The sequence below is a fragment of the Ranitomeya imitator genome, chromosome 2 (assembly GCF_032444005.1).
Source record: "Ranitomeya imitator isolate aRanImi1 chromosome 2, aRanImi1.pri, whole genome shotgun sequence".
In the NCBI taxonomy this organism is placed as follows: Eukaryota; Metazoa; Chordata; class Amphibia; order Anura; family Dendrobatidae; genus Ranitomeya; species Ranitomeya imitator.
This window is the reverse complement of record NC_091283.1, coordinates 780,471,458-780,487,325: the sequence shown is the minus strand read 5'-3', so window position 1 is coordinate 780,487,325 and position 15,868 is coordinate 780,471,458. Positions and strand designations below refer to the sequence as shown.

The following is a 15,868-nucleotide window of genomic DNA, read 5'->3' as shown; positions in this document are numbered from 1 at the left end:
GTCTCAGAGCTTGTTCTATTGTTTTTTGGGTTATTGCCATATCACTGTATGTGCGCTGATTACTGCACACTGTGTTGCCTGATAGCACAGCATAACACATCGGATACCTTTTCAGGCATTGCAGACTGAGCTTTAACCAGATGGCCACGCTGTCCTCCAACAGGTTTTGGCTTTGCCACGCGTTTTGGGCAAGATACGGGCCCGGCAGATGGAACCTGTTGCGATGTTGATGCCTGCTGCGGCCCCTCCTCCTCCGCTTCAGAACTGCTGCCGCCTGCACCCTGTTCCCCCAATGGCTGCCAATCGGGGTCAAGAACTGGGTCATCTATTACCTCTTCTTGTAGCTCGTGTGCAACTTTGTCTGTGTCACCGTGTCGGTCGGTGGTATAGCGTTCGTGATGGGGCAACATAGTCTCATCAGGGTCTGATTCTTGATCATTACCCTGCGAGGGCAATGTTGTGGTCTGAGTCAAAGGACCAGCATAGTAGTCTGGCTGTGGCTGTGCATCAGTGCACTCCATGTCAGATTCAACTTGTAATGGGCATGGACTGTTAACTGCTTCACTTTCTAAGCCAGGGACGGTATGTGTAAAGAGCTCCATGGAGTAACCCGTTGTGTCGCCTGCTGCATTCTTCTCTGTTGTTGTTTTTGCAGAAGAGGACAAGGAAGCGACTTGTCCCTGACCGTGAACATCCACTAACGACGCGCTGCTTTGACATTTACCAGTTTCACGAGAGGAGGCAAAAGAGCTAGAGGCTGAGTCAGCAAGATAAGCCAAAACTTGCTCTTGCTGCTCCGGCTTTAAAAGCGGTTTTCCTACTCCCAGAAAAGGGAGCGTTCGAGGCCTTGTGTAGCCAGACGACGAACCTGGCTCCACAGCTCCAGACTTAGGTGCAATATTTTTTTTCCCACGACCAGCTGATGCTCCACCACTACCACTACCCTCATTACCAGCTGACAATGAACGCCCCCGGCCACGACCTCTTCCACCAGACTTCCTCATTGTTTTAAAAATGTAAACAAACTAACGGTATTTGTTGCTGTCACACAAATTACACGGTGAGCTATAACTTCAGTATGATTTAGCTACCCCTTTACAGGTGAGTGAGACCACAACGAAAATCAGGCACAATGTTACACACTCTGTTGTTGGTGGCAACAAATGAGAGAGATGCCACACACGCAGGACTGTCACTGAAGCACAAATGTAAATATTAATCTCCCACTGATTTGATTTTTTTTTTTTTTTTCAGGGAGACTTTAGGAAAAAAAAATAATAGAATAAAATGATTTTTTCAGGAAGAATTTAGAAACCAAATAAAATAAAATGATTTTTTCAGGGAGAATTTAGAAAACAAATAAAACAAAAAAAGGCTTTCTATGGCCCACTGAGTGAGAGATGACGCACACAGGAGTCAGGAGTGGCACACAAGCCCAGGGGCCAATATTTATCTCCCACTGATTGATGTAGTGATTTTTTCAGGTAGATTTTGGAACCCAAATCAAGCTAAAAAAATAATAGGCTTTCTATGGCCCACAATTGGAGAGAGAGAGAGAAATGGCACACCCAGGAGTCAAGACTGGCACACAAGCAGAAAGGGCAATATTAATCTCCCACTGATTTTTTTTTTTTTTTTTTTTCAGGGAGACTTTAGGAAAAAAAATAATAGAATAAAATGATTTTTTCAGGAAGAATTTATAAACCAAATAAAATAAAATGATTTTTTCAGGGAGAATTTAGAAAAGAAATAAAACAAAACAAGGCTTTCTATGGCCCACTGAGTGAGAGATGACGCACACAGGAGTCAGGAGTGGCACACAAGCCCAGAGGCCAATATTTATCTCCCACTGATTGATGTAGTGATTTTTTCAGGTAGATTTTGGAACCCAAATCAAGCTAAAAAAATAATAGGCTTTCTATGGCCCACAATTGGAGAGAGAGAGAGAGATGGCACACCCAGGAGTCAAGACTGGCACACAAGCAGAAAGGGCAATATTAATCTCCCACTGATTTGTTTTTTTTTTTTTTTTCAGGGAGACTTTAGGGAAAAAAAATAATAGAATAAAATGATTTTTTCAGGAAGAATTTAGAAACCAAATAAAATAAAATGATTTTTTCAGGGAGAATTTAGAAAACAAATAAAACAAAAAAAGGCTTTCTATGGCCCACTGAGTGAGAGATGACGCACACAGGAGTCAGGAGTGGCACACAAGCCCAGGGGCCAATATTTATCTCCCACTTTTTTTTTTTTGTTCCAGGGAAAATTTATAAACCCAATAAAAAAAATAATAAATAGGCTTTCTATGGCCCACTATCTGAGAGAGAGAGAGAGAGATGGCACGCTTAGGACTGGCGCACAAGCCCAAAGGCCAATATTAATCTCCCTTTTTTTTTTCAGGGAGAATTTATAAAACCAAAAAAAAAAAAATAAATAGGCTTTCTATGGCCCACTATTTGTGAGAGAGATGGCACGCTCAGGACTGGCACACAAGCCCAGAGGCCAATATTAATCTCCCACTTTTTTTTTTTTTGTTCCAGGGAAAATTTATAAACCCAATGAAAATAATAATAAATAGGCTTTCTATGGCCCACTATCTGAGAGAGAGAGATGGCACGCTTAGGATTGGCACACAAGCCCAAAGGCCAATATTAATCTCCCACTGATTGATTTATTGATTTTTTCAGGTAGAATTTAGAACCCAAATAAAGCAAAAAAAAAAAAAAAAAAAGGGCTTTCTATGGCCCACTGAGTGAGTGATGATGCACACAGGAGTCAGGAGTGGCACACAAGCCCTGAGGCCAATATTTTTCTCCCACTGATTGATGTAGTGATTTTTTCAGGTAGATTTTAGAACCCAAATCAAGCAAAAAAATAAATAGGCTTTCTATGGCCCACTATTTGTGAGAGAGATGGCACGCTCAGGACTGGCACACAAGCCCAGAGGCCAATATTAATCTCCCACTTTTTTTTTTTTTGTTCCAGGGAAAATTTATAAACCCAATAAAAAAAATAATAAATAGGCTTTCTATGGCCCACTATCTGAGAGAGAGAGATGGCACGCTTAGGACTGGCACACAAGCCCAAAGGCCAATATTAATCTCCCACTGATTGATTTATTGATTTTTTCAGGTAGAATTTAGAACCCAAATAAAGCAAAAAAAAAAAAAAAGGGCTTTCTATGGCCCACTGAGTGAGTGATGATGCACACAGGAGTCAGGAGTGGCACACAAGCCCTGAGGCCAATATTTTTCTCCCACTGATTGATGTAGTGATTTTTTCAGGTAGATTTTAGAACCCAAATCAAGCAAAAAAATAAATAGGCTTTCTATGGCCCACTGACTGAGAGATGGCACACACAGGAGTCATGAGTGGCACACAAGCCCTGAGGCCAATATTTTTCTCCCACTGATTGATGTAGTGATTTTTTCAGGTAGATTTTATAACCCAAATCAAGCAAAAAAATAAATAGGCTTTCTATGGCCCACTGAGTGAGAGATGGCACACACAGGGATGGCACTCTAGCAGAAATGTCAATCTTAATCTCCCACAAAAAAAAAAAAAAAAAACAGGGAGTGTCCTTCAATTACTATCTCCCTGCAGTAATCTCAGCCAGGTATGGCAGGCAGCAATAAGGAGTGGACTGATGCACAAATTAAATAAAAAGTGTGTACAAACAAAAAAGATAGCTGTGCAGAAAGGAAGGAACAAGAGGATTTGTGCTTTGAAAAAAGCAGTTGGTTTGCACAGCGGCGTACACACAGCAATGCAGCTATCAGGGAGCCTTCTAGGGCAGCCCAATGAGCTACAGCGCTGAGGGGAAAAAAAAATGTAGCTTCCACTGTCCCTGCACACCGAAGGTGGTGTTGGGCAGTGGAAATCGCTACAGCACAAGCGGTTTGGTGGTTAATGGACCCTGCCTAACGCTATCCCTGCTTCTGACGAAGCGGCAGCAACCTCTCCCTAAGCTCAGATCAGCAGCAGTAACATGGCGGTCGGCGGGAACGCCCCTTTATAGCCCCTGTGACGCCGCAGACAGCAAGCCAATCACTGCAATGCCCTTCTCTAAGATGGTGGGGACCAGGACCTATGTCATCACGCTGCCCACACTCTGCGTTTACCTTCATTGGCTGAGAAATGGCGCTTTTCGCGTCATTGAAACGCCACTTTGGTGCGAAAGTCGCGTACCGCATGGCCGACCCCGCACAGGGGTCGGATCGGGTTTCATGAAACCCGACTTTGCCAAAAGTCGGCGACTTTTGAAAATGAACGACCCGTTTCGCTCAACCCTACTCACAACCGCTCATTGCTGAAACCACCGCGGTGCACCTCGGCCGATGGCGCCGGTGTCAGGGTAGCGTGGTGAGCAGGGGGCGTGATGGACGAGAGGCATGGGGCGTGGTTGTGTGTTGATGTCACCTGTCTGTGTGTAATGGACGTGTGTAAAGGCCAATCTTTTACACACGTCCGTTGACCTTTACACACGTCCGTTACACACAGACAGGTGACGTCACCACACAACCATGCCCCACGCCTCTCGTCCATCACGCCCCCTGCTCACAACACTACCCTGACAGCGGCGCCATCGGCCGAGGTGCACCGCGGTGGTTTCAGCAGTGAGTGGTTGTGAGTTCTTCAGTCCTGGGGAAGACGCTCCCGCATCAGGCATGAACGGACAGTGGGGAGGAAGGTCCCAGGCCTTTTTGCCCATCACACACAGGATCACCTGGACATCTGCAAGTGCCCATCAGCGCGGTAATCTTCTCTTTCTTTGCATTGTGTTGGCTATCACTTATAATAGTATTTTTTCCCCACAATGGGTGTTAAGCTTTATGGTCTATAATTACCCAGGAAAGAACTAGTGCCCTCTTTAAAAATAGGCACCACTTTAGGTTTGCGCCAGCTGTTGGGTATATATTTAATTATATAAATACAAAATATCTAGGTCCATGCCGGTGGGGCCCCAAAATAATTGTGAAAAGGAGTTTGCCACTGAGCTTTAAGATTAAGAGAAGGTCAAAATATTAAATGGGTTCTTCTGCTCTGTAAATACCAAAGAGCAAAGAGAGGAGGATGTACCCAGTCCCAGTTATCTCAATATGTCATGCAATACACTCAGTTGGAAATACGTAGAAACAATCTAAACAAAACATAAGAAAAATGAATGTGAGCAAGTTCTACGGGCCCAGATGGGCTGCACCCAAGACAAATTATAAAGGGGGGTAAGTCATATGAAATCTAATTTTCTTGGCAAAGAAAAATATGTATTGAATATTGTTCTCTCTCTTAAGTAGGAATAGTGTTCCTTAAGATCAAACTTTAATAATGGGCACATAAGAACAAATTAAGAAATGCTGTCTCTGTACAACAAACTATTAACTGTGTTTGATTCAGGACAGATGCTCTTTTGCCAAGAAAAAAAGCAATATTCTCATAATGTGATTCAGAAATATTTATTTTTCATATCAAAATGAATAAATAAATTTACATGTCAAAATTTATTCCATACACATAAAACATAAGAAGTCTTATAAAAACAATAAATATGAACGACTCTCTACTAAGATGTTTCACAAATATAAAACTCAGAGTAAGTTGAGTTCCATTCCCATATCACACTTAGAGCACCAAGTCCACTGCTTTCCTGTATACACTCATAGAACTAATTAATTAATTAATAAAAATCTGGTTTCCTATAGCCACCCCTAGGAGATGTTCAATGTATATGGACTTTTACTATGGAACTCAAAGGGGCCTGTACAATTTGTACCGGTACTGAACAATAAGAATCAGTATGATGCTAAGGAGACTTAATAGCTGTCTTCAAATATCTGAAGGTATGTCACAAGACGTGGTGAGTTCTCCTTCAATGGAATTCTTCAAATTGAGGCTGGACAGACATCTGTCTGAGATGTTTACTGGATCCTGCATTGAGCAGGAGGTTGGACACGATGACCCAGGAGGTCCCTTCTAACTGTAACAGTCTATGATTCTATGATGCTAGGTTCCCTTCCTAAATTGAGACCATAGTATTTGTAGAGTGTACAGAAAGACAAACATATATTGAACAAATGAATTGCATATGTTAGCGCTATATAAAAATAAAGATGATAAAGATGATTGGTTAGCAAATAAAGGAAGTTTTAGATTGTATTGTTGAGAAAGTTCAGAAGCAAAAAATGTCTATATAAAATATATGTTTGTCTAGATGGTATGTTATTTGCAGCCCTAATAAGCTGTAGCAATTACTTAGCGGACCATAATTTATTTATTTTATTGACAGTAAATAGTATGTTGTTAAAGCCTGTCATCCTGAAAGTGCCCATTTGACAGTGATAAACTAATAGACCTCCCTAGTAATCTACTTTTCCTTAAGGGAAACTCTTGATTAAGCAATTTATTACTGTTAATAAACTAATTCCATTCTAATAAATTTCATATTAAAATGATCTTAACTCAGGTGCACAAATTATATCTGGCAAGCATCATTCATTTCCAGCAACTAGGGATTGAATTCACCTTGCAAACACTCAGTATATTAGTTGTTTAAAACATGGAAATGTAATCACAAAATAGTATTCAGAGGTGTGTCATTTTCCCAGTATAAAAGCATAAATTGCAAAAAAAAATGCATAGGGCAAATATACCCATGTGATGCAAGACAATTTCTAATCCTTTCTGTGTTTTTCAAATTCTAGTTTTGGTTTACTTAAAATGTAATTAAATTTTTTTTTTGCTTTGGATAAATTCTGTTTGTTAAATGAGAAAAAAGAATAAGGTAATCGTAAAGTGCCATCCTGCCGAGACCCCCGGCAATCAGCTGTAATTTGTGGGGAAACCTGTTAGTAAATGTTCAGTTTCTCTACAACACCATAATAGAGAAAATCAAGAATTACAGAATACCCATTCAATTTAAGGTAACTAAATAAATGGCTGTCTTGTTTTCCTTCATTGTAGAGATCAGTAGATCAGGGTGAACAGTCTTAAAATTTTTCTATCACTATGCTTAAAGAGGTTTTCCCTTACAAGACCTTTCCTCTGGATAGATAAAACTGAAAATAACTGATCACTTGGATCTCCACTGCTCTGACTTCTACAGATAAAGAGAAAGGTGTCCCGAACCTTGTTCTTTCTCACTAATCCAGAGATTGAATGAAGTGACATTGTGACACATGTTGTACTTAATTTTTTGGGAATGCCATAAACAGTCAGGAACTGAACTTGACTGTCTCCTTCTGTAAATACACATTGAATGGAGAGTTGGAATACCTACTCCACCATGACATAACACTTCAACCACACTGGGAAATAATAAGGGCTAAGGACACTCATTTCAGTGATTAGTGCATTCCCAGCAGCCAGAACCAAACCAAAGCAGTCAGATATATACAGTATATTACCTATTCCAAGGAAGTGATTTGTGAGAAAATACCTATACTGTATAATTAGGAAAGCTAAAAAAGAAAATACTGTCAATTGTAGTAATAAAGGTTCTGGCCCTTTTAAAATGAGATTCTGCATTAGGCTGAAGTCAGAGCTCTCTGCCATCTTACTATTTCACAGCTGTGTGAGCCTTCCTGCTTCTGTGCTAGGAGATACAATTGTGGGGGAGATTTGGGGTGGAATTATGCAATATGTAATCACAATGAAGGTATGACAGGGTATAAGATGGATAACGGTGTATTGGGGAGCTGTACAAAAGGCTTTAAACAGCAACTGCAATATGTCACAGAATCTTCTCAGTGTGCTATGGCTGTCTGTCTCTATGTGTATAGTATTCACAAAAACAATTCAGATGAACCTTTTCCAGGAATTTTTTTACTTTGTTACACAGCACCCATATACAGTATAAGGCCGAACATCTCTCAGTATGCAATATAATGTCACTGTAGCCTCTTACAAACAGAAGTTTTGCACCCATAGTTACTTATATACAGCATTATGTCCTCACAGCTCCCCTATAAAAAGTTTGACTGCCTCACAGCTACCTATATGCATTATAATGACCCCACAGCTCCCTATACACAGTATGCTCTCCACACTTCCCAATGAACATTATCATGGCTACAAAGCTCTTTTTTTATACAGTTTAGTACCACCATGACTGCACTATTTACAGCATTATGTCCCCACATATATCTATATACAGTATTATAGCACTACAGCTCCCTATATACAGCATGATGGCCCTAAGAACCTTCCATATGATATGCTGTCACCAGGCTTCCTATATACAGTTTGATAGCAAGTACACCTGTCCATATACAGTATAATAGCCCTTACTGCTCCCTTTTTTTTACAAAATAATGTCACCCACAGCCCCCTATATACAGTATTATGGCTTCTCACCTCTCTATACAGAGTATGATGGTCCTTACATCTGTCTATATACAGTATGATGTCCCCCATTCTTTTGTATGCAGATATAATTGAAAACCAGACACCAAGCAGTGAGACACTTCAGTGTTGCTTGGCATGGGGTAACTCCCAAACCAGGGATCTCATAGTTGTCATGAAGTCTGCCACTGTGGATATACTTGCATGAGAGGTCAGTGCCCACTGGGAGATTCTCCGATGGACCAGTCCAATGCTGGGAATAGTCAATCAGAGCCTCACCTGTACCTCCATGGTGCTCTCAGCTCAGCCATCTGCCAATTAACTCCGTTCAGTTTAGTATTACTTGTTCAAGTGCTCCTCAGCTCCTATAGTGCTCACTAGACCTTACATGACACTATGGTGTCAAAGCAAAATTTGTGATGTCACGCAATGCTCTAAAATGAATCAAGCAAAATAGCTTGCTAACATTTTGAAAGATTCCAGCTAATAGATTAATAAAGAATGCAGATTCTGGCAAATCTGAATTTTTGTGTGATATTTGAAGCAAATATGTTTTTGCTTCAAACCATTTCTCTCATCTCTAGACTCAACTCTTGTACTAGAAAAACTTGTCTACCTTCAGATGCAGTTCTGCTTGATTTTCAAAAATAATAAATGTTATAATGTTGGAATGATTATAAGTGGGTGATGATTTCTAAGCATAGAACCAATTATGCTGATTTTTTTTTCCTTCAGCCTTGATTCTGATGTAAATGGGGCCATACATAAACTGGAAATTCATCTACACAATGTGCCAAAATTGGCCACGCACAAAAAAAGTAGTGTGAGTTTAACACAAGCATTGAATGAACAATTGTCTTAGCAATGATTACGATAATGTCCATGATTACATTTTAGTCCAAATTGACTGTTACACTTGTTCAACCTGGTCACATTTGTACAAAGGCACAGGCGACCAACTAAAGAATCTTTCTGAGAGTAATCCTTATAATATATTTAAGAACAATTTAAAGGCCAACAAAAGCAACATGAAATATAAGGATAGATAGATAGATAGATAGATAGATAGATAGATGGATAGATAGATAGATAGATAGATAGATAGATAGATAGGTTTGAGCAAAAAGATTTGCATAACCCTGGTGCAGCGTCCACGTTGGCAGTCCATTGCCACTAATGCAAATCATTTTACTCAACTCTAGTCGATAATTTAATAGATTAGTAGAAAGATAGAATGGAAGAATAGAAAAATAGATAAATAGATGGACAGACAAATAGAAAATGATAATTTAGAACTGTTCCTAAAAAGAAAAATTTCATTAGTGCTTAGCTTGATTTCCATTGTAGATATGCAACCGATGCATCATTTTGATTCTATCAGGTATGTGCCCTAAAAGTGTATAATTCTTAGAAATATTTCCTTTCCTCACAAAAAATAAATAAATAAAAGCAAATAAAAACAAAACACAGCTAACATCGACCTAGCTGGCAATTTTGAATTGATAGATTTAAAAACATGACCTTACAAAGGTATACTTTCAATTACATTTGGAATTGTGTCTCCAAGGACAGATTCAGCAAATAGCTAAGGTCATGTGTGTCTTTACTTTTGTTCCTTAAGCAAGGCCATTATTTTTGAAGCGTTGATATGAGTAACTTTGTATTGTACAGTTTACTTTTTGTGGCAGTCTCTGAATGCACGATTGGAAATATATTGGTTTCGAATGACTTAGTTGTGTTGGCTTTGAACATCCAATTAAAATTAATTATTTAGTTATTTGTCCTTTTACAACAATAATATTAGAAGAATTTTTAAAAATAGTGATGTCACAATTATTCAAATCGAAATGTAAAGAATTTATTCCCAAAATTCACAAACTGGCTGCTGTAATTAATCAAACAATTGACAATTCTAAACACTTCAACACTCCTATGGAAATATAGGTAATTCATAAATGGGCAATGTCTTCTAGTTCCATAACATTTATGGTTTGTCAAGAGAGTGGTCCAAGAAATTAAAAGAAGTGACAAGAGATATTGACTAATGATGAGTGAGCAGTAAACTGCTTGGGGGCTTGGTACTCGATTTGAGTACGATGGAATGCTAGGGCGCTTGACTAGAGTACAGGTTATAGTGTATGTTAATAAAGCAGTCGAGCATTTATCCGAGAGACCTATACTTGATGGGCGGAAGAGAGATGAAGCAGTGGAGAAGACAGAGAGATAAACCCTGGCTTTAGTGCTGTGCAGCTCAGATTAAAAAGGGACTCGAACACTAAGTGATATTTGGCACTGCTCGGTACTCGATCGAGCGCCCATCATTAATATTTACTCATCTGCAAATTTGAACAATTTTTGATTTGATTCATGTAGATTGCTTTAAAAAATGCTCTGTTGTTTTTTCTATACTGCTGAAGATTGCATCAGCCAAAAGACGGGTTTAAATGACGTCAAGCAGTGCTATGTGTGGTTCCCCATAATGCATTGCGGCTGTCACACTAGCACTGTTAATTAGGTGGGACTATCACAGCCATTATAAAAAATGAAATCAGTGAAAGCAGTTGCAATTTTATGGTTTATATTCTAGGAATAGGAGGTTAGAATGCAGCATTGCAGATATGGATAGAAAAGTCTATACTAATGTGGGGTGTACTACTACAGCACGGAAGAACATAGGAAATGGGAGTGAAATGTGATATACTGCAGTATGGCACCTTATTAACAGTATAACACCTATAGAAATAAAAATTATTATTATTTATTATTAACTAATAGAAGTCTATTAGTCTATGCTACTGGCATGATCTAAGCAGCTTACCACCGCTGGTGGACAAGGAAGTCATCATAACGACCTTAAGTTGCCATTACGATTATGACATTGTGTGGCATTGATTGGAAGGGAGAAGGAGACCCCTCCCTCACCTAACCTCCTGGATGTTGTGTTCAATATACTTTGCACCACTTAGACAGTTAAGTAGCTGGAGGCGGTCTGAGAATCGCTCCAAGCTTTGATAGTTGGGGCTCAGCTATCACTAAGACAAGCTCCTGACGGCGATCACGCTGCACATCTCCTATGCAATGCACAATCATCATGCTGTACCTATATGGCTTTCGGAATCCATAGTGGACAATGATGTATAGTTACCTCAAATCTCATGAAGGGGTTAATTAAGGGCAGTTACACCAAATGTGGGTTTATTTGCTGATTTCTTTATGGCATCTTTAGCAACTCTTAAACATTGTCGGATTATTGTGCAGAAATAGCGTGGAGAAAATAAGGAACCAATTCTAAGTATTCATGAAAATGACTCATTTTTAAATAGCAGTGTTCACATTATTATTTGGTAGATTAGGATTCTTCAATAATTCGTTTATTTGATCAGTATGTTATCTAAACAGAATGAAGTAATATGCTATAAAAGCATTTAACACCAACCACCGAGTTTGCACATGATTCCTGATCTAACATACGGTATGACATACACAAATGGCACAAATACTCTTAAGGCCAGTTATATAGAGAACAAACACAGTATATTCTGTAAACATGAGTCTACATACAAATCATGAGAGCCTTGTAGCAGAAGTCCTAGTTGTGTCCCTTCACTCACCCCAAAACAAAAAAAAATGTATTTTAGAGGAGTATGCACAGTCACAAGACATATACACATTCAGAGTGCATCCCAATTTTTTTTAAAAAAAGAGAAGAACAAGTATTGAACCAACAAAAATGCCCTACAAACACAGTATGATACCTGCACATTGAATTCCTCTATGGTGCCCTCCAAACACATAATACATACTTAGTATGATTGCCCCACAGTCCTACAAACCAGTATAATTCCCCCCCCTAGTCTTTCACACAATATCATGCCCCTAAAGCCCTCCACACAGTATAATGGCCTCCACACAGTATGCTGGCCCCCATAGCCCTTCACATAGTATAAAAGCCCTCATAGTGTTCTACACAATATAATGGTCCAACAGTGCTCTGTACAGTGAAATGCTCCCTCTGCATACTGCTACAGCCTTCTACCCAGTGTAATGGTTACCTCCTAGCCATCCACACAGTACCCACAGACCCACAGAACCCTTCAAACAGTAAAATGGCCTCTATAATCCGCACCATACAATTGGTGGCCCCTAAAGCTCCCCACACTTTATGATGGCCTCACTTTCCCCTAGATAGTATTATGGCGCTACAGTATATGCCTTACACAATTTATCCCCACACAAAAAGTTGTTGAAAGTGAGAAGTCAGGCAGGAGATCTAGTTGCGGCACTGGGTCATTTTCACTCTTGGGTCCTATAAAGCCCATGTGGTCATTTGATATTAGCAATAAGCCATTGTTTAAAATTCTGTATTAATGGCAATACAATAGAATTTCCTCAAATATTTTTTTTAAACCAATAGGTTTCTTTCAGTCTTTAAAGTAAATCCATGATCTTACTTGAAGTTTAATGCTAGTAATTATATTTCTGGATTTCACTGGCTATTTTAGCTGTGTAGATAGCCTGAGATATGTTTTCTAATTTCCATAAAAATTCTGTAGCATACTGTATATCTTTGAAAGTAAGTGCTAAATTTGCTAGAGGCAGTTCCCAGTCATAAGCTGTGTCCTGATCCACTTTTGATTTTGCTAGTGGTTTGGTGGGATTAGGCAATTTGGTTTTGTAGGAAAATATAGCGAGACATGAGATACTTAATCCTCCTTTTAATATTAGCTGACAAATAGCTGTCAGATGTATATACTGTTGTAAGATGCACGGATTTTATATACATTTTTGGTTGCAAAGGAATGCACTTAAGCACTTTATTGGGAAGCTAATATAAGGATTTCTTCCTTATTTTCTCAATAAGGTTGATAAATGTAGATCAAGTTTGGATCTCTTTTATTCTTTTTAATTAATAGCACTGTATATACTTGTTTTTCGTCATGAACAGAAGTGACATAGTGAGGGGCCCCATGCAAGGGTATCAAGAGCAACATTCTGCTCCCGAGAGCACCAGCGCCGGATATATGTACGGCAATGACAAAATGCATATTGTTATGCAGCAAATGTAGCCCATTAGTATTTTTACGTCTAGTTCCCTTCTTTAATGGAAGAAAACAATGTTAGCAAGTATACATATAAATCTCATTATGTACGAAGTTAATGCATTTCTACAATAATATTAGAGTGAACATCTCCCTTGAGCAATCATATAAATTATTTCCCATGTCCCTGCTTTGATGATCTGATTTCTAGGAGAAATGCTGGGTAAGTTTTAATTTTAAATTCACATAATAAACTATAATGGCAATTACTTTACTTTTCTAACAAATAACTACATTAAAATAATGAAGAAACAAACACAAAATAAACCACATAATAAAGGGTTTATGCTGGAGAACAAAACACATTTCCCCATTCCACAGTACTTTGTGCTCAAGCTAATGTCTTCAAAATGTTTCTTTTATTTTTGCTTTATAATGCCTACATATTTTAGCTTTAGGAAATTTAGCAAATGCTACTGCTGGAAAGCCAATAATGTTTGGTAAACTAACATCCACTTTCCTAGAGAATATTGGGATGAGTTTTTTTTTCTTTTTTTTCTCTGCTTTTCATGCTCGATGCATCGAGAGCACAGATTTCACAGCCTATCTTCAAAACATAATAGTTTTTCCTACGACTTCCCACTGTTCGATGAAATAGCTTTTGCTGGTTTCTGCTCTAGTCCACTGCCCGGAGTTGATTCTAAATGTCAAGGTTTAATATTTGCTGTAATGTACTTGATTTCATCATGTATATTTCACTACCCAATCTAAAATGGTGTATTTCCACTATTGATAATTTTCAGTTACAGATACAGTATTTTTTTCAAAAGCTGTCAATTTCATTTGCCTTACATAATAACAATATATTCAATACACAGAATGCATAATGAGAATCAAGTGTTAATTGTTTAATATTGCTCCTAACTATTGATTAGTGTGTGGTAAAAGAACTATAATGTTGATAAATAGAGACATCCATATTGTCAATAGTAGTTTGTGAAGAGTGCCAGGTTGGTGTAAAGAGACTTATAGGCCATGTAAATAGCCTTTTCTTAAGGTACCGTCACACTGAACGATATCGCTAGCGATCTGTGACGTTGCAGCGTCCTGGATAGCGATATCGTTCAGTTTGACACGCAGCAGCGATCAGGATCCTGCTGTGATGTCGTTGGTCGCTGCAGAAAGTCCAGAACTTTATTTCGTCGCTGGACTCCCTGCAGACATCGCCGAATCAGTGTGTGTGACGCCGATTCAGCGATGTCTTCACTGGTAACCAGGGTAAACATCGAGTTACTAAGCACAGGGCCGCGCTTAGTAACCCGATGTTTACCCTGGTTACCATCATAAAAGTAAAAAAAACAAACACTACATACTTACATTCCGCTGTCTGTCCCCCGGCGCTCTGCTTCTCTGCACTGGCTGTGAGCGCCGGCTAGCCGGAAAGCACAGCGGTGACGTCACCGCTGTGCTTTCCAGCCGCTGTGCTCCCAGTCAGTGCAGAGAAGCACAGCGCCGGGGACAGACAGCGGAAGGTAAGTATGTAGTGTTTGTTTTTTTTTACTTTTATGATGGTAACCAGGGTAAACATCGGGTTACTAAGTGCGGCCCTGCGCTTAGTAACCCGATGTTTACCCTGGTTACCGGCATCGTTGGTCGCTGGAGAGCTGTGTGTGTGACAGCACTCCAGCGACCAAACAGCGACGCTGCAGCGATCGACATCGTTGTCGGTATCGCTGCAGCGTCGCTGAGTGTGAAGGTACCTTTAGAGACTCTAATCTCACCTATATGGACAACAATCCTAAAGTCAATATTAACTTTTATAAATAGCTTTGTCACAAGACTTCTGATAGCCACCCTCTACAAGGAGAAATTGTAATCATTAAATTACTTATTAAAGCCTGCCACCAATCCAAATTGGTTCTCCTGTTTTGCACCGATTAAATTGAAATGGAAAATTGTGCTTCTGGTTTGGCTTCGTAAGTCATGTGACAGGGCTCTGTCAAGAGTCAATATTGACTTTTTTGATTACCACTTCTAATATGTGGCACTACAGTCCCTGTTTGGTTTCTTTGTGAAGAGGCTATTTACCTAATAATGAGTTGATGACAGCTATTGGCTAGTGAGCATCCTTTAGGCATCCAGTGCTGATGTCTTAAATCCTTCAGAATGAGAGAAGCTCTCCTTTCTGACTCATAAAAGGGGTTCTTCTCTGTGATGTCCATAATTAAAATATATTATACGTATATTTTACTATATATATATATATATATATATATATATATTATACATTAAAGTATTTGGAATATTTTGAGCTTGAGCCACTAAATGAAATTTATCTTATTTTTCAGCTCACACCAGTTGGTACTACAATCTTTACTGAATTTACAACTAATGGTGCTACGGACATAGATGATGGTCCTAATGGTCAAATTGAATATTTCATCACTTACAACCCCAATGATACAGTAAGTAAAACCACAAAACAGGATAAA

General features: G+C 39.1%; 1 protein-coding gene across 1 annotated transcript in view; it reads left to right on the top strand.

Annotated features, from left to right (window-relative positions):
- Window positions 1-15,868, top strand: part of PCDH15 (protocadherin related 15) — a 2,320,333-nt gene that overhangs the window by 739,918 nt on the left and 1,564,547 nt on the right. Inside the window, exon 7 of the mRNA XM_069753541.1 lies at window positions 15,725-15,841. Coding sequence (XP_069609642.1) covers window positions 15,725-15,841 — 117 coding nt within the window. The remainder of the gene's footprint in view (window positions 1-15,724; window positions 15,842-15,868) is intronic.